Here is an 18,787-nt window from a genome sequence, read left to right on the forward strand (position 1 = left end):
TGAAGTGTCATGCCCAAGGTCATGTTGACAGAACTGGTAGAGGTGGGATTTGAACTCAGGACCAAAGGCTCAAAGTTCAGAATCTGCCATTCCTTCCCCTGCCTTCTCCATATTCAAACCCAGGTCTCTCCTGATTCCGGGTCCAGTGCCCTTGCCATTTTGCCTCCTAACTTTCCAGCTAATAATACTAATAGCTAACATTTACATAGCACTTACTCTGTGCTAAGCGATTTACAAATGTTACTTCATTTGATCCTCAAAACAACTCTGGGAGGTAGGGGCTATGATACAGATGAGGAAACTGAGGCAAGCAGAGGTTGGGTGACTTGCCCAGCGTCACACTGCTGATAAGTGTCTGAGGTCAAATTTGAACTGAGTTCTTCATGACTCTCGGCCCTGAGCTATATCCGCTGCACCACCACCTGTTCTTTCTAGATAGATAAATCCCATGATCCCACAGGCCCTATTGACTGTTTTGACCTTATGGATCCTAATGACTGCTCACACTTCACTGATCCACTAACACCCTGACCCACCCATACCCATCCAAGCCCTAAGCACAGGCTAGTCTGGAGCTCCTCCTCCACAATTGTAGAAATGACCCAGATTTGAGTGGGAGGCTCCCCCTGCCCCAAACCCAGCATCATAGGGACCTTAACCCTTGCTGGCCTTTAGTTCCTTCCTCCCCCTACACCCCTGTCCCACATCTGGCCCTAGTCTCTCCTGGGCCTCACCAAGAGCACGAAGAACACAAAGAAGACATAGGTGATGAAGTATGCAGGGCCCAGGACTCGGTTGGCCTTGTTGATGGCATTGTAGTCAAAGTCTCCAAGGATGATCCGGAATTGAGTGAAGCTGAGAGGGCAGGGCTCTGCCTCACCCAAAGGCCTGAGCTCCAGCCTCTCCCCTCGCCCTGGTCCCATACCTCCAACCACCCTTTTACCCCCTAGCCCCATTCCCTACTTCTGACTCAAGAGCCAGGCCAACACCCTATATCCCAACCAGAGGCAACCAGGGCAGGGGATGGAGGTTAGGGGCATGAGCAGGCTTTTACTCACACGTGTGTATACTCTTACACATGCACGTCCACTCACACTCACACAAAATGCACCCTCAGGGAGAGCTCCCTGGGGAGCACACATGCCCACGCTCTCACACACAGGTGCACGCATAGACACACAGGTACTCAGACCTATCTCCCCAGAGACCTCAGGAGCCCACGGGGCTCAGAGCAGGAGGATAACACACTCACATGCACTTCACAAAAGTGCTAAAGTTTTCCACTTGGGTCCCAAAGAGCAGGAAGCCCAGCTGGGCATAAGCAAAGAAGACGATGAAAAACATGACCGCAAAGCCCAAGATGTCCTTGGCACAACGTGCCAGGGTGGACGACAGCTGAGTCATCGTCTTATTGAAACTGATGTACTTGAATATCTGTGGAAGAAGCCCATGGGTCTTAGAGGGAACATGGGAAGCATGGGGAGATTGTAGGGGTGCTGTGTGAAGGAACTCTGGAGGGGCCTACATGGGGAGGCCTTGGATGGTGTTGTATGAAGGGAGCTGGGCTTTGAGGGGAAGGGATGGATGGGAGGGGCAGAGGTGCGACAGGCTAACCTGGAGGGGCCCTTGCACAGAGGATGATTGGGTGTGACCTGTATGAAAGGCTCTAAGGGAATGATTTTGGGATAGTCATGGCTGGAAGGAAGGGGTGAGGAGGGGCGTCCCAGGGAACAATTATGGGGCTGGGAGGAGCTCATACCTTGATCCATGCAAAGAAAAGGTTGACAGCATTCATATTGTTGTACTGTGTCTGCCAGAAAGCTAGGAACTCGAAGTCAGCATAGTCACTTGGACGCTCTAGGAGGTGCCCCATGAGGCGATTCACTTCCAGGGTACGGAACACATGGAAGCCCACAGCCATAATGGAGAGCTGGGGAAAGATGAAGAGGGTGGTCAGGGGGTCACAGGAGCGGGAGGAGTCATGAGAGTCAGATATGAGCACCCAGTCTCTTTAGTTACTGCTACCGCACAAGTGGAAACTCATAACCACCCTTTCCCTTAGAAGGCTACATGTATCGTCAGTGTCAGGGGCCTCTAAGCCCTTTCAGCAGTCCCTGGTTACTTTGTGTTCTCTAGGTTGTGTGTGTCTGAACAGAAGTCTCATGTGCTCACTCATGCTGCCACATGCCCACAGCAGATGACGTAAGGGGGTTTGAAACTGATGGATCTTTATCATAAGATCAGCATTGACCATGTCCTTAAAAGCACTTTCTGAACCCTCTCCTATTCTCTCATGTGTCTGTGTCAGAGGTCAGGGAATCCTGGCAGTTAGAGTTCAGGGGACCCTTACACCAGTAACTCTAGCACCACAAAGTTAGTTCTCCACCTTCTCCTATCACCCCGAGTAGGATGGAAGGGATAGGGGATACAGAGCACAGAAGAAGCCTAACCTCTGAATGAAAGGACAGTACAGTTCTATAGATGTAGCCTCTAGTGGTAGCTTTAACACCCTCTCCCCTGCCTTCCTTGTGGCTCCACCACCACAGGAATCTATGAATGTATCCCTGCCCATCTTCTGGGGACAGTAGTAAGAAATGTTCACTTTCCTTGAGCAGTATCCACTGGGCTTTAAGATTCAACACAGCACTGGTTCATTGTTGGAAGACTGGCAGCAGCCACACTTGATGGGACCATGCCTTTGGTGGAGAAAAGAAGCCCTTTGTGGGAAGATGAACAGTTTCAAAGCTGAACTGGTCATTTGAGGGGCTGCTCTATCAATGTTATACAAATAGCAAGGGAAGAGATCATTTCCTAATTATATGCATAAACTACCAGAGAAGGTCTTTGGGGTTAGGAGGCCTAAAGAAGGGGTTCAATTAGCAGCTCTGGGTTGACAAAGTACTCTGCCTGACAAGCTGATGGTTTGGAGGGTCGTACTTGGCTGGATGAGTGGAAGACAAGAAGAGAGCATGACCTTGTTACCAAGAGGAAGGGGAGGGAAAAACTACAGACAGGCAAGGGAGCTTCAGCCCATGCTGACAGGTTTGGGCATCTCATGGCTTGGACTTCAAGTGCAGGACTCTGGATAGCTGTCCTGGCCCCACCCTGCTGGTAGACACAGGGAGCCTTAGAAAGACTGGTGAGAGTACTGACAAATGGGGGAGGATCAGAGGCCTTGATTTCCTTGGGTCCAATGCACCAAATTTGTCAGAACCCAGATTTTTGGTGCAGAATTCCTGGCATGTGGATGTGGGCAGCACTATCCCTGCCAGGAGTGGAGACCTGGGCAATGGACTTCCCCCAGACTAGACTGGCAGTGGTGAGTTTTCTACCTTCTCCAAAAACTTAACCAACTGGAGACCAATTTCAAGGGCCCTGGAGGTGGGGATGGGGTCCAAGGAATCTAGACCTAGAGGAGGTGGGTCCCAAGGTGAATTTTAGTAGTAATAGCCAACATTTGTGGAGTACTCTAAGGATTATAAAGTACTTTACATTCATCTTCTCCTTTGATCTATGGCTTTGGGCTGGCCTAAATTCTACTGGCTGTGAGGAGATTAAACCTGGAGGCCTCAAGTACAGGGGATAGAGAGAGTCAGTCAACAAGCATTTATTTAGCACTTACCACATGCCAGGAACTGTAATAAGCTCTGGGGAAACAAAGAAAGGCAAAAACAGGGTCCTTACCCAGGAGATCACATCACAATAAAGGGGAGAAGAAACCATATGGAAAAAATTACACATACTAGCTATATACATACATACATGCACACAGATAGGATAGACATAGATAGGTAGATGGATAGATAGATAGACAGATAGATGATAGATAGATAGATAGATAGATAGATAGATAGATAGATAGATAGATAGATAGATAGATGATGGATAGCTAGAGAGACAGACAGACAAGTAGAAGAAGGTAGTTTGGGGGTAGCATTTCCTCCTTGTTGGCAAGACACAGTAGGTACCATAGATGACATCCCATCATCCCCTTCTGTTCCCCCAATGCCTGGAATGCTTTCCCTCTTCACATTTACCTCCTGGAAACCCATGCCCCCTTAAGGCCACCTCCTACAAGAAGCCTTTCCTGATTTACCTAGTTGTCAATGCTCTCCACCCCCTCAGTTGCGTTAGTCATATTTTATACTGGCTTCTCTGTAACCACAAACCCTGTCTTGTGCAGGAGGGAAGACTTTCCCAGCCCCAGCTGCCACTGCATTCCCTCTGAGATGATAAATGTTGTGTATGCCTAATGATTGCCCCCCCCCCAACCCCTGTTAGATTGTAAGTTCTCTGAATGCAGGGAACAGTATTTTTGCCTTTCTTCGTCCTTGCAGTACTTCTCACAATGCCTGGCACATATTAAGTGTGTTAATTCACTGACTGCTTATGGACACGCTGCTTTTATCCTCAGTAGAATGTAAACTCCTTGTAGGCAGGTCTCTTTCTTCCTTCCTTCCTCCTCTTCTTTCTTTCTTTTTTCTCTCTCTCTTCCTTCCTTCCTTCCTTTCACTCTTCCTTCTTCCTTTCTCTCTCTCTCTCCCTCTTTCTCTCTCTTTTTCTGCCTTTCATTTCGTGTTTGTATCATCAGTGCTGTAGCACTATTGCTGACGCACAACAGCTGATTAGTAAAAGTTTGTTAAATTGATGAACTGAAGATTTTTGTTTTTAAATAGAGCAAAGGGAACAATGAATGGCCCTCTGAGAGGACACGAAGGAAAAGCTCCACAGAATGTTCAGAGGATTCTGGACAAGGGAAGCTATGAGGTGGGTCACACAGGTTATGTGGAAATCCTGACCCACAAGAAAAGTGCTGACCAGCAAAATGGGTACCATGTCTAGGATGTTCACAAGAGCAACAACTGGGAAGTCAGAGGATTTGGGGAAGTGAAAAAAAAGTCCTACTCTGGGCCTCTGGAATGGCCTCCAAGCACAATCCCACCTAGCTATGTGATCTTGGTTAAGTCCCTTAGACTTCTTGGGCCTTCATTTCCTCATTTGTAAAGCAAAGGGGTTGGACCACATAATGGAAGTTCTCTCTTGCTCTTGACTTGTGACCTGTGACCCTTTTCCATTACCCCCTGGCCAGCAGGTGGCCAACACTTCCCTCCTCATCCCACCAGCATGACACACAATGCCCCTCCTCACCAAGATGACTACCATATCCAGTATGTTCCAAACACTGCTCAGATAATGGAACTTGTGAATCCTCAGCTCCAAGGCCTCCTCCACCACATAGTAAAAGATGAAGATGCAGAAGAGAATCTCACATCCCACAATGAAAAAGTCCCAAGAGCTCACATAGCGAATCAGCTTTACCGTGCGGATCTGCCAGGATGGAACAGCCCCTCCTGTGGCTGGGAACTCCACCACCAACCTGGGAGATGACAGGAGATGAGATAGGTGAGATATGGCCCCTTATGACCAGCAGTCCCCAAGAAAAAAGCCTAGGGAAAGGGAAAGGTTTCAAGAAGGAGACAGGGTCTCTAGTAGATAGGTCAAGCAGGGGGAGATGTGGGATCTCAGAGTTGGGGATCTGGGCCCACCTCAGCACACAGAAGAGGTTGATGTTGGCATTATAGACAGAGAAGTCTATGAAGACAACGCGGGTCCCCCGGTCCAGCCACAGCCCATCTTTCAAGCCACGCAGAACGTTGGCACTAGCCTCACGGGGCCCTGGTAAGTCCATGTAATAGCCACCACCACTGTAGCTCGTAAGCTGGCCCCAGTGAGAGGAGCCCCCCAGTTCATCCTCTGAATGGTATGTCCACCTGCCATGGATGATAGTAGGTGGGAGGGCTAGTCCTTCCTCTTAACAGTGGCTACACCTCCTACTAGTAAACCTCTCCCACCCCCCATTCCTGCATGCACCTCTTCTGCTATTGCCACTGCATCACAATTTCTCAGAGTGGAGAACTTTAGAGGCTATATAGTCAACCCTCTACCTGGAGTATAATATCCCTTCCAAGATCCCATCATTAAATTGATGCTTGAAAACTCTCCAGTAATGTGGAAGTAACCACCTATCAAAGCGGTCCATTTCACCTTGGGATAGCTCTGATTGTTAGAAAGTCTTTCAAGATGGGGCCTCAACCTACCTTTCGGGAACATCTACCTACTCTCAGTATTGCTCTTTGGAGCCAAGCAAAATAAATCTAATCCATCTTTCCACTTAGACTTTCACATATTTAAAGAGAGCTATCATCTCTCTCCCCACCACCCTACAATCTCCTCTTCTTCTGGCTAAACATCCCCAGTTCTTTCAACCAGTCTTGCTATGTCATAATCTCTGATCTCATCACTATTTAGGGTACCATCCAGTGGACCTGCCCTAGGTTTTTAATGTCCTTCCTAAAACATACTGTCCAGCACTAAACATAATACTCTAGGTGTGTTCTGACTAATAAAGAGAGCAAGAGGACACTTATTTCCCTAGTCCTGAGGATTTTCAACTGTCATGTCACATTCTTGAACCATATTGAGCTTCAGTCCATTACAAAAAGGTGGTTGGTTTTTTTTTTTACATTAATGCTTGTCAAGACACACTTCTCCCATTCTGGAATTTTGCAATTGATTTTTTGAACCCTAACTTAGAACTTTACATTTATCCTTGATGAATTCATTTTTTTCTTTACTCAGCTCATCATTTTAACTTTTTGAGATCTTTTTGAATATCAATTCCGTCATACATATTAATATCCATCCTGGTTTTATATTCCCTAAAAATTTTATAAGCATGCCATCTATACCTTCGTCCAATGACAAAGCTGTTGGACAGAACAGGACTGAGAAAAAGTCTTTATGACACTCCAATAGAAAGTTTCTTCCAAGTGGACATTGATCCATTAATCATTTTTCTTTAGGTCTAATAATTCAACCACTTCCAAATCCACCTAATGTTTTGCTTAAATTTGACATTCCCCAAAGCTCCTGGTTTATTTTATAAAATGATGATGATGATAATGAAGAAATAACCTATTCTTGATGAAGTAATGCTAACCCTATCCTCCCCATCTGCCTCTATCCCTTATCTTGTCCCCACTCCCCATGATTTCATCCCTATAACTCCACCCTCTTCCCCCCATCCCCTATTATCACCCCCCAAATCAAGGGTCCCCTCATTACTTCTGTTTCTCTAGCTGTTTCTCTTGAAACTCTCCAAAGTTCAAAAAAAGCAACTTGTTCTTGCCTGACTCTATTTCATCTTTCAGTGCACCTGGACTAGATGAAAATCCCCTTTCTGTTTGCTCAGGACAAAGGGGTCACACTCACGCAGTGCCATTGAGATGTCCAAAAGGGAGCCTCTCCTCCTTGTCTGGGGAGTAGACATCATAACAGCCCAGTATGTCCTCTTGGAAATCTTCATGTACAGCACACGAGTCATTCCTCACTTTGAGCTGTCGCAGCCTTGGAACACCCAGAAGTAGATTCTCGTAGTAGATGAATGAGTGTGTGCTCTGGCCCAGGCTCTGGTTGTTATACCACTTGTTCCAATAGAGACTATCAAGCAATGGGCCCTGGGCAAACTGAACCAAGGGCAAGCCCAGGATTGGGGGAGGCATGACTTGGTCATCTACTTCCCAATCTAACACCCATTCCCCAGTCTGATACCCAGAGTAACCTAGAGTAGTTAACACCTAAGGATTACAGAATAACAAAATTTCAGGGCTAGAAAGCCTATCCAATCCAACCCACACCTGCAAAAGAATACCTATTACAATTTATCTGACAAGTAGTCACCCAGACTTTATTTCAAGACCTCCAGCAGGGAACAGGATGATTACCTGAGCTCATCCCCTGCCCCCATCAGTCTGATTCCTGTGACCCATGGCTATCAGATGATTGAGGAACAGACTTGTCCCTGGTCTAATCTTTAAAACCAAACCCATGTAGCTCTTGACCCAATGCTTTGCCTTGCCTCCCTTCCCTACTATGATCTTAGGCCCTTGGGAAAAGGCCCAAACTCACGCCCCAGAAGTCTTTCATGCTGGTAATAGTCTGGAAGGAGACTCCAGTAGCAGATGGGGTTTGTAAGAAGAGTTCTGACATCACTTTGGTGTAGTAATAAGCACTGGAACTGGTCATTCCATAAGTCACTGAAAAGCAACAGAGAAGTTGGTTTTCTGGTCCTCGCCTGGACATTTTTGTCTATCCATGAAGGGGTGGAAGGGATTAGTGGATAAATTAAGGAGGCCAGGCCTTTCCTCTCAAGGATTCCCTCAAACATCCATCAATATGTCCTTATGATTTCTTGTCCTGGAATTTCTTTCTACTCATCCTGGAGCTGTCTCTTTTTTCTAGACTATACCATCTCTTGAGATAATGGGTTCTATAAGTTTTAAGAAAGGAAATTGCCTTATATTTTTCTTAAAATTATTTCCTTTAGGTTTTGGAATTACCCCCTTGTCCTTGGCCAAAACTGGGAGTCTGAACCAGGGAGTCATAGGGCCCTTCAACCCTCTCTCCTTCACTACCACTCAAATTCTGAGGCCGGAGAGTTTTGGTGACCTCTATTCCCTATCCTGGGCAATCACTGAGAACCTGGGGTCAGGGAGTTTGGCTGTCAACTTTGAGAATGACCTGTTTATTTGATTTTTGATGTGATAGGAAAAACTTTCTCTCTTAGTTTTTTCTATCTCCCTCCCAACTTTAAGGAATAGAAGGGGAGACATATAATTAGATGGGTAGAACCCTACAAAGAAGCCATGCCAACAAAATGCTTCCTGATTGGCTGGGGATAAGCCTGGAATTAGAAGAATTGACCAATGAGCTCAATCCAGAGAACCCAAACCAATGATGCCCAAAAAAAGTTTGGAGTTATTTGGAGAAAAAGACGTCATTCCTCTGAGAGGTCCTGAGGAAGCAAGGTGATATGATGAGGAGGAAGAGCCCACAGAAATTCATGATTCATGCTGAGCCTTGAGAACTTTAGGATCCTGTATATTTTCATACCCTTGTTGTGGGTCAGCCTAAAAATCACACAGTCTCAGATTTGTGAGGGACCTCTGAGTTCTAGGCCAATCAGTTCTTGATTAGGAGTCTTCTCCACAACATCCCTAGCAATATCTCCCATCCAACTTTTGCTTGAAGACAACCAGTGAAGAATGGGGAATTTCCTATCTTCTAAGGCAACTCATTCAACTTCTGGATGGCTCTACTTATAAGGACATTTTTTCCTTATTTGGATCAGAAATCTACTTCCCATTACTTCTACTTCTGCCTTCTGGAGCCAAGAAGAACAAATATGGTATGGTGGAAAGAACGATGGATTTGGAGTTAACTGGATCTCGGTTTAAATTCTGGCTCTTCTATGTGCTATCTATGTGAACCTGGGCAAATCATTTAACTTCTCTGGACATCAGTTTCCTTAGAAGTAAGGGGTTTGGATGTTAAGGCTTCTTAAGCTCACTTGCAGCCTAAATTTATGATTCTATGTCTAATTCCTCATACACATGACAATTCTTCAAATACTTTGACAACAGTTATATCCTAACCCTCCCCCATCCTGATTTCTTTCTTCCAAAAAATTAAATCACAATTTCTTCAACTAATATTCCCATGGCATACCTCCCAGAATCCTTTTAACTCTGGCTTCTCTCTTCTGAATATGTTCCATGCCATCCTAAAATCGCATGTCCCACACTCAACAAAATACTCCAGATGTGGTCTGAAGAAGGCATAGAGTTGTGAGACTAGCTTCTTATTCTAGATATGATATTTCAGGGCCTTATTCAGAGAAATCACTTTATCAATTTTTGTCAAATTACATATTAGATTGTTTTAGTTGTCTTATCATATGGATGGCTCATTTTTTGCTTCTAGGACAATATAGCCCCTGGATCTTTTCTTTTCTTTTTTTTTATGTGAATCATCATCTAGCTATGCCTCTGTGTCTTCTATTTGTACAGCTGGTTTTTAAAATAAGACTTTACATTAATCTTAATAAAGTTTCATCATAAGATTAAGCCCAGTGTTCTATCTAGCCTGCTAAGATATTTTGTATGAAATGTTAATTTATTCCTTGTTGATCTGTGTCATCCACAAATTTAATAAGCATGCCTATCTTTATAAAGTCATTTTTCATAAAATCCTGATTTTAACTAGATAAGGACAGATTCCTAGTTATTCTACCAGAGACCTCTCTCAAGATTAAAACCAATCATTGATTACTCTTTGGACCAGTCATCTAGCCAGTTCTGAATCTCAATTTACCTAAGACTGAGCCCACATCTCTCCATCTTGTCTGTAAGAGCAGTGTGAAAAAAATGTTGTCAACTGACTCTCTGAAATCCAAGTATAACTTCTCTACAGATTCTCTAAATGAATCAGTCTAGGAAGCCTGCCCAACAAGAAACAAAAGAAAAGGGAAGGAAGGAAGGAAGGAAGGAAGGAAGGAAGGAAGGAAGGAAGGAAGGAAGGAAGGAAGGAAGGAAGGAAGGAAGGAAAGAAGGAAGGAAGGAAGGAAGGAAGGAAGGAAGGAAGGAAGGAAGGAAGGAAGGAAGGAAGGAAGGAAGGAAGGAAGGAAGGAATTGCCTTAGTCTACCATCATCTATTCCTGGCCCAAGAGAGAACTACAGTAACCTGAGCATATCTCCTGTCCTCTACCCACCCACCCCAACACACACACATGCTGTCTCTAGATGACATCAGCTTTTCTTTCTAAATGCTCGTCCTATTAACAATATGTTCTAAAATGCATCCAGGGATCGATATCAAACTCACTGACCTATAGTCTAAAGAATCTCTTCCTCTTTTTGAAAATCAAGATAACATTTTCCCATATCCTGTCATCTTGTATGACAGACAGCTCATAGTCTGCAGGGTTTTTTCAAAGCTCATTGCCAATGGCTCATTAATTATATCCTCAATTTTTTCATCGTTCTGGTATATAGTTAATCAGAGCCTGATGACTTGAATTCATTAAGGGCAGCTAAGTGTCTTCTGACCAGCTTCTCACTTACCTACAGTTTCAGTTTCCTGTTAATTCTTTTTATTCCATCCATTAAATTCCCAAAATGTTCTCCTTGGTAAATAAAAGTAAAATAAAAGTGAGGTAATCATCCATTATCATCGTCCTATCTGCCTTTATCACTTCTCTGACCTTTTTCTTGTCCTAATATAGCTTGTATAAGGGAGATACATCAAGTTTGATTAGGGACTGCCATAATCTGCCTTATCTATATGTAAAAATAATCTACCTCTTTTTTTATGGTCCTTAATGTTTATTATCGACTGTGATGCCTTCTGAATTTTAGCAGTTCTGACATTATACTAGACTGCTCATTCTTTAAGTATTTATCCTCCATCAACTGCCCTTAATTCCAAATCCTGTACTCATTTTTATTAAATAAAAGATTAATTTCTTCTGCATTCACATCGCTCTCTTTAGACAACTCCCCTTCCTCATCAAAATTGTTTATATTGTCAGAATTTAATTCTTAAAAGATTCCCAGGCTTCTTATATCAATTTCCCCCAAAGAATTGTGCATCATAGGACCTTACCCATTCTTTCTCTGAACACTTTAAAAATTGTTAAATCTAAAGTTGGATTGGTCTTTTCCCTTCTCAACAGTTATGGATTGTAAAGCATCATCATTACTTCTTTCAAAGATTCTTATCAGTTTTATTTCAGTATCCCATTACTCCTTATTGGTTATCATTGATAGCCAGGAAGACACAATGACCCCCAAACCTCTGTCCTGACAGATGAGGGGATCCTAAAAGAAGCCATCCTTTATAAACATCAACTAGTCAATAATCTGAGTTTTCTGAGATGTAGGTGAATCTTACTAGTGATTCCAAGCTTTCCCACTTCTCCCTCACACAGGCTTGAAGTATTGAGTGCACAAGTAATCAATCATTCTCTCCACCAATGAGGGTAGCCTCATGCAAATATTTGGGCTACATATAGTTCTTCTTTGTTACTTGAACAAAACAGAACATCTCTTGAGAACTACTAAGGACTAATAAGCTTTTATGGGGAATAGGAGGGAAGAGAAGAGAAGAGGAGAAGCTGAGAGATTATATTTCTATCCCATAGGTAAACAGGGGGAAGACAAACTATGGTCAGAATTAAAGGTGGTGAACTGAGAATGGAGAAGATGTAAATCCCTGAAGCCCATGAGAGAAAAGAATGGATGAGGAGTCTGATCAAAGTTTAACCTGACTCTGAGGGTTCGTGCCAGAAGGATCACTCTGACAAGGGGCATCATTGAGGGGCAGAGGTTTAGTATGAATTAATTTTCCTTCATACCCCCCAAAAGGAAGACTGCTCACCTGTCACTTTCCTTCCCCCCCCAACAGCATAGAATGTGATATGAATCCATTCACATTCTAACAATCTAGGTCTAGGTCTGTTTGTACCTCCCACCACACTTCCACCTCCACCTCCATCACTTTTACCATGTGGCCATTGTGCAATTCAGAGACCTCAATGCTCACTGTCAAGGCTTGTCATCACTGTCCTCCTGGTCCTAGAATCCCACCATGTGGATCAGCACTAGGACTCAGCATACACTCAATTTTATTGACCGAATGAACTGTCCAGTCTCTATGTCTTCATTTTCATTCTTGCCACTCTCCCTAAATTGAGGTTTGCTACAGAGACCCTGAAAAGTTTGGCCATGGCCACATTGAAAAACCGGAACCCAGCCTGATAAAGGATGAGGACACTCCTCTTAAGCAAGAAAGAGTGTGCTACTGGAATGGTCATGAATCAGCAGAAGTAGACAGAGGGATAGGAAAAGAACCAGGAAGATGTGAAGGAAGCAGTGAGTACCCAGAAGAAAGGATGGACCAAGTATTTAACAGGGATACAATGTGAGAAAAAGCCCTTAGATTTGTCAATAGAAGAAGTCATTGATGACCTCAGAGGAATGGATTTCAGTTCACTGGTAAAGACGGCAGCAGGGGTGTGCTGGAGCAGGCTCTCCAGCACATCAATTGTTACATTTTCAGAGTGAGCTTTTCCATTGCAAATCCAGGCTTTATTTATTATTTTGTTGATTTGTCTAGATTTAAGAGAGTGATAGAAGAAATGTTAGTGATTCAAATTAAACTTTTAAATGTTCCCTTCATGCAATTTTTTTCCTCCAGAGCCAATTGCTAAACACCACTAGAGGGAAGTAAGATTGCAGAGCATTGATATCCAAGCTTGGTAAAATCAGTGAGAGGAGACAAGTTAATGACAGTAGCTATGGTTGGCACCAGGATGTAAGGGAATCTTTGGATTCACAAGCCAAAGAAATGGATGGGAGATCAGGTGGTATGAGCAGAGAGTTGGGAAAGGAGGTGAAATAGAATATTGGTCAGAGAACTCTCTTCCTAAAATGTAGATTTTTTAAAGATGGAAATAGGGAGGAAGCCTCAGACATTAGCTGAAAGATGTTCTGGCTTTTCCACTAAGTAGCTTTGTGATGTTATCCCCATAGTTCCTTTTCTGGGCCCCACTTTGCTTATCTGTAAAATGAATTAATTTCAATTGGATCACGTTACTTAAACTATGCCTTGCAAAACCCTTGGTTGTTTCTGTGTGTGATGAATTCTGTGAATGAAGCTTTATGCTAGTAATTTTCTTCCCTTCTAAAATGTTAAATGTGAAATATATCAAAATTACTTATTACATAGAGTGATGTAGTATGAAAATAGATTTAATTTCCTTTATTTTGCTGCAAAGTGAGTGAAAAAGAAATTCAAGAGTGAAGAACATATTGTGGGAGAGTAGGAAATCTAAGAGAGATCAGGCCTATCTATGCTCAATAAATAAAATCCTTCGTGGCCAACATTTATCTCCAACTATTCTCTATTCTGGACAGCTAGGTGGTACAGTGGGTAGATCATTGATCTTTGAACCAGGCGGATTCATCTTCCTGAGTTCAAATCTGACCTCAGACATTTACTAGCTATGAGACTCTGAGCAAGTCACTTAACCCTCTTTGCCTCAGCTTCCCCATCTATAAAATAAGCTGGAGAAGAAAATGGCAAACCACCCCAGTATCTCTGCTAAAAAAACCCTGGGAAGTCAGAAACAATTCAAACTTCCTAGTCTGGGTCTGACCAAGCCCTTATTTCCTCTCAACTTCCTCCAGAGAGGTGGAAACAAATTAATCTCCTGCCTGAAGATCCTAAACCTCCCAGAAAAACAAGACAAAACAAATTTCCCAGATGCTAAACCCTGTGGCATCAGAAACTGAGGGGAGGGGAGAAATTAAAAAAACCTTCCCAAATACAAAGTATTTAGGAATTGAATCCCAATATTACTGAAGTCACATTTCCTGAGTTTCTTTATTTAGAAACTTCCTTACAGTCCTAGATGTACCACCAAGATGAGTTGCCAAATCAAAACAAATCACCAGTGTGCAGGTGTTCCTGTCCCTGATTTTCTTTGGTTATGCTGGCTGCTTTGAGAGGGAAGCAGCAAAGCATCAGCTAATGAAACATACCCTAGCCATGTAGTCACAGGTATTTACAAAGTTATACTCATTCATTCTGGTTTATATGGTTTTGGTTGGAAAAGGCACAATCTTCACTATGTATGTGCGAAAGGGAATGTTTCCTCTTCCCATACTTCATCACTGAGGAGATACAAGGATGTAAAAAGAATAAAGTTCAAGTTGAGCCTACGGAAGCAGGACAGCAAGAGAAGCAGAGCCAACTAGCCAGAACAGACAAGGTCCTTCCAGGTTTAAATTCCAAGATCCAACACAATAATGAAGCACAACACCAAAGGACTAATGATGAAACATGCTATCCACCTCCCCAAAAAGAGATGATGGATTCAGAGCATGGACTGAGACATCAGTCTTTCTGTCTCTGTTTCTGTTTCTCTCTCTCTTTCTGTGTGTGTGTATGTGTGTGTGTGCACATGCATGTTTAACATGACCAATGCAGGAATTTTATTTGCTTGACTATAAATGTTTGTAACAGGGGTATTGTTTTCCTTGCTTGTTCAATGGGGAAGGAAAGAAGTGGGACAGAGATAAGGTGAAAATAAAATGAAATTTAAAGATTAAAAAGTAATAAAATCTATGATCCCATGAAATGCCATCCAACCCAGAACCAACTGAATAGCCAATGAGAACCTCTATGAATGAGGAACCAGAAGTAGGAAACCAGGGTTAGGGAAACTGAAAAAAAAACTGAACAAAAGGACATGAGGCAAAGTCATCACAGAGACATGTTGGCAGTCAGTAACCTAATGGTTGTGTGCAACCCAACATCTTACAAGAATGACATCCGGAAAGTGAAAGATCGGTCATTGATGAGTAAGTAAGAGGTAGGAGCTGGGAGTGGAAGCCCAAGCCGCCATTTGTCATGCCTGGCAAGTCCCTCCACTCCCTCTTGGTCTGTTTCCATATCAATAGATTAGGAGGTTGAACAAGATAAATCTGTAGCATCACTTTCAGCTCTAAATCTTAGGAAAGAACATTGACTTGCCACTATTTGATATTTAAGGATGAATCACCAAAAGCCCACAGCACCTCCTCCTGCCCTACTTCTTCTCAACACCATGGTGACCAGACCTGGCCTTATACAGGCCCTGAACCTTCCCCCAACACAAAGCCAGGCTTCCCAGGTGCACCTAGAAGATAACAAATACCTATTATTCCCCCACAAAGACCTTTACAATTCCTCCCCCAACAAAAGCTTCCATCCGTCACCCCAGGAACACAAAGGGAAGCCCTAATGCAAACAACAGAAAATTAGGTTTGGATGGGGATAGATGGGAATGGGAAGGGTGCAGGAGATACTCCATCTGTCTAGGGAGACCTGGGCCCTGCCTTTGGCAATGACCTCACAGAAGCTGAGGATTAGACAGAACATCAGAGATCTTTCAATCCAACCTAGGACTGAGTAGGAATTCTCACCCCCAAATCCCTTACTGGGGGCTGCCCATCTTTGCTTAAAGACCTCCAGCAAAAGGCCCATTCTGGTTTTGGACAGTTTGTAGTTAGTTAACAAGCTTTCTTTTGTTAAATGAAAACTAACTTCTCTGAAACTTCCACAAATGGTTTCTTCTGCTGCCCTGGGATGCCAAATATCATTCTTCTTACTTATGACAGCATTTAGCTATTTGACCATGACTAACCCAGGGCCAGCATGTTGCTGAGCCAGGACTGAAGCACACCCAGTCCAGGTTTCTTTCCATTATGCCATGCTAGCTGTCCTAGAGTACATTATGCCCTTCCAGTTCCAGCCTGGACTGCTGGTGGCTCCCTCCCCACCCCAAACCCATCAAGCAGCAACTTGTTCCAGAGAGTCTCTAGGGAATAAATGTAGCTCCTGTACAAACCGAGTCAGCTAGCAGAGGTTTCCCCCTGTCTCCAACTGTTTCTCTCTACCTGACTCCATTTCTCTAATGTACCTTGAACAACTTGGACCTTGCTGGTTTTCCTCTCTAGTGAAGAGCTCAGATCCCTCACTAATCATTGGGCAGCTCTGCAGTACAGGGGATAGAAGTGGTGGACTTGGACTTGAGTTCAAATCCTACCTCAAACAATGACTAGCTGTATAACCCTGGCAAAGTCACCTAATCTTTCCCAACCTCAGTTTCCTCTTCTGTAAAATATCGATACTAATAATCCCTACCTCACAGAGTAATTGTGGGGATAAAATACAACATTATCTATACAGCTCTTCGTCAGTCTTAAAGTGCTGTATAAATGTCAGCTATTATTATGATTATGATTAGCTTAAATTTGGACCTGTCCTTACTGGTGGTCATGGAATCTCTTAGTGGTGGGTGCCATCTTCCCTGGAATTTCTCTAGCTCCCCCAGGAATAAGCTCCTTTGACTTTTCTTATTTCAAAGCCCCTTCCTAGCCTATCTACTAAATTCTTCATATCAGAGGGAATTCCACCCCCCAGGAACTCCATGATGGCTGGATTTCTATATTCAGTCTCCCTGACAAATCACCTAGGTCCATTCCCACCCCACTCTGTGAGCAACCTTTCAAAATTGTAACATCAAGGAAGTAACATGAAGGTACTTTGTGTAAGAATTACAAACAGCTTTTACCAATAGTAAGTTGTTGTTCAGTGATTTTCGGTCTTGTCCAACTCTTTGTGACCCCAGAGATACTAGAGTGGTTTGCCATTTCCTTCTCCAGCTCATTTTACAGATGAGGTAACTGAGGCAAACAGGGGTAAGTGATTTGCCCAGGATGACACGACTAGTAAGTGCCTGAGGCCAGATTTGAACTCAGGAAGATGAGTATTCTTGACTCCAGCACTTTATTTGGAGAGTCCAAATGACTGTCCCAGAGCATGTGTGTGATGTCCACAATGTCCACACTTCTGAGTATCTATTTATACTGTTCTTTATAGGACACTATATCTGAAGCTAGAAATGGAATGCTGAGAAGCCAGAACTGAAAAGAATGTAGTTGAGAAGGGAAGGCCAGAAGCCAAAACTGGGACAAAACGTGCCCTCAGAGTGAATATTTAAGTACAATAGATCCATCCATCACTGGCTGAAAGAATATTGTACTTTAAGCTTGCTGCTGTTCCCATCGCTTGCTTTTTCACTCCCTGCACCCAAGTGGTCTCTAGCTAATGTTCACCCCCAACAGCCACAGAGAATGAGTTTCCAGATGAGTGTGAGAACAGGAAAGCTGAGGGAAAATCCCCAGGGACCATTGATTTCTGGCCCCAGGCGCTCCTCCCTTGTCCCCATAAGAGCTCACCCAGACTCACCCAAATGTGTTTGCTGAGCAGCTGGTCCTCACAATGACTTGTATGTGAACCTATCTTTTTTTTAAAATGGTTTAGCAGAAGCAGCTTTTTAAGACATTTATGTACCATAGAAAGGGACTAAATCTGGAATGATGAATATCTACCCCAAAATGGAAAAGATGGAGAGCTGTGGGCTAGATACTGTTAGATGAATATCTACTGACAACCCTGAACCGGAACCAAATTTCTTTCCATGTTCTGTTCCTTGGTTTCCTGGCCAATTCCTCTTAGATATTAGACCTTAGATCAGTTTTTTCTGAAGTGAGTACTTTGGAATCAAATTCCCTCAGGTCAGCTGTACTATGGAGGAAAGAATCCAGATTAAGTGTCAAGAGGGCCGACTTTGAGAACTAACTCTAACCAGCTGCATGTCCTCGGGACTCATTTTCCTCATCTATAAATGGGGTTGAGAGGAGTGAGGTTTCATTATACTGAAAAAGTGAGGTTTCATTATACTTAAAAAGTGAGGTTTTCATTATACTGAAAAATATCTAATATACCTTATAGGGTTAACAGTTCTTGATTTTAAGGTGAAATCCTCAAGGCTATTTTTTTTCCATCAGGAATTTTCTACTCTTTAAAAATAAGACTTGAGTGACCTTGAGCGAGTTATTTAAGCCTCCCTGAGCCTAAGTTTCTTCAAATATTTATGGAGGGGGGTGGACTCGATGGTCTCCCAGGTCCCTTCCAGTCCTAGATCAATCAATCAATAATCAATTAATCAACAACCATTTCTTAAGCACCTACTATGTTCCAGACACTGTGCTGGGCACTGAATTGAGAAGCCTTCCTCTTCCCAGCAGGATTCTTGCACTACTGCTTGATAAATACTTACTGAAATCCTGTACTTTCGTTTCCTTTACAAAGCTTCTATTCTTTTTTTTTTTTTTTTTTGGAGGCTAAGTGACTTGTAAGTATGTGAGGCTGGATTTGAATTCAGGTCCCCCTGACTCTATCCACTGTGCCACCTAATTGCCCCCAGAGCTCCTGGTTACAAGGCAAAACCTACACCTGTACATTGCAGAACAGAAAACATTTGAATCTCAACTTTAAA

General features: G+C 43.3%; 1 protein-coding gene across 2 annotated transcripts in view; it reads right to left on the minus strand.

Annotated features, from left to right (window-relative positions):
• PKD2L1 (polycystin 2 like 1, transient receptor potential cation channel) overlaps positions 1-18,787 on the minus strand; it is an 87,315-nt gene that overhangs the window by 7,146 nt on the left and 61,382 nt on the right. Inside the window, exons 4-10 of one of the 2 annotated variants that reach the window (XM_072628469.1) lie at positions 7,969-8,096; positions 7,273-7,526; positions 5,547-5,771; positions 5,149-5,377; positions 1,760-1,930; positions 1,253-1,434; positions 735-855 (exon numbers count right to left, since the gene is read on the minus strand). In XM_072628469.1, the coding sequence (XP_072484570.1) occupies positions 735-855; positions 1,253-1,434; positions 1,760-1,930; positions 5,149-5,377; positions 5,547-5,771; positions 7,273-7,526; positions 7,969-8,096 (1,310 nt within the window). The remainder of the gene's footprint in view (positions 1-734; positions 856-1,252; positions 1,435-1,759; positions 1,931-5,148; positions 5,378-5,546; positions 5,772-7,272; positions 7,527-7,968; positions 8,097-18,787) is intronic. The other variant, XM_072628470.1, reaches the window with a different exon arrangement.

This window comes from Notamacropus eugenii, chromosome 1 (assembly GCF_028372415.1).
Source record: "Notamacropus eugenii isolate mMacEug1 chromosome 1, mMacEug1.pri_v2, whole genome shotgun sequence".
Lineage (NCBI taxonomy): Eukaryota > Metazoa > Chordata > Mammalia > Diprotodontia > Macropodidae > Notamacropus > Notamacropus eugenii.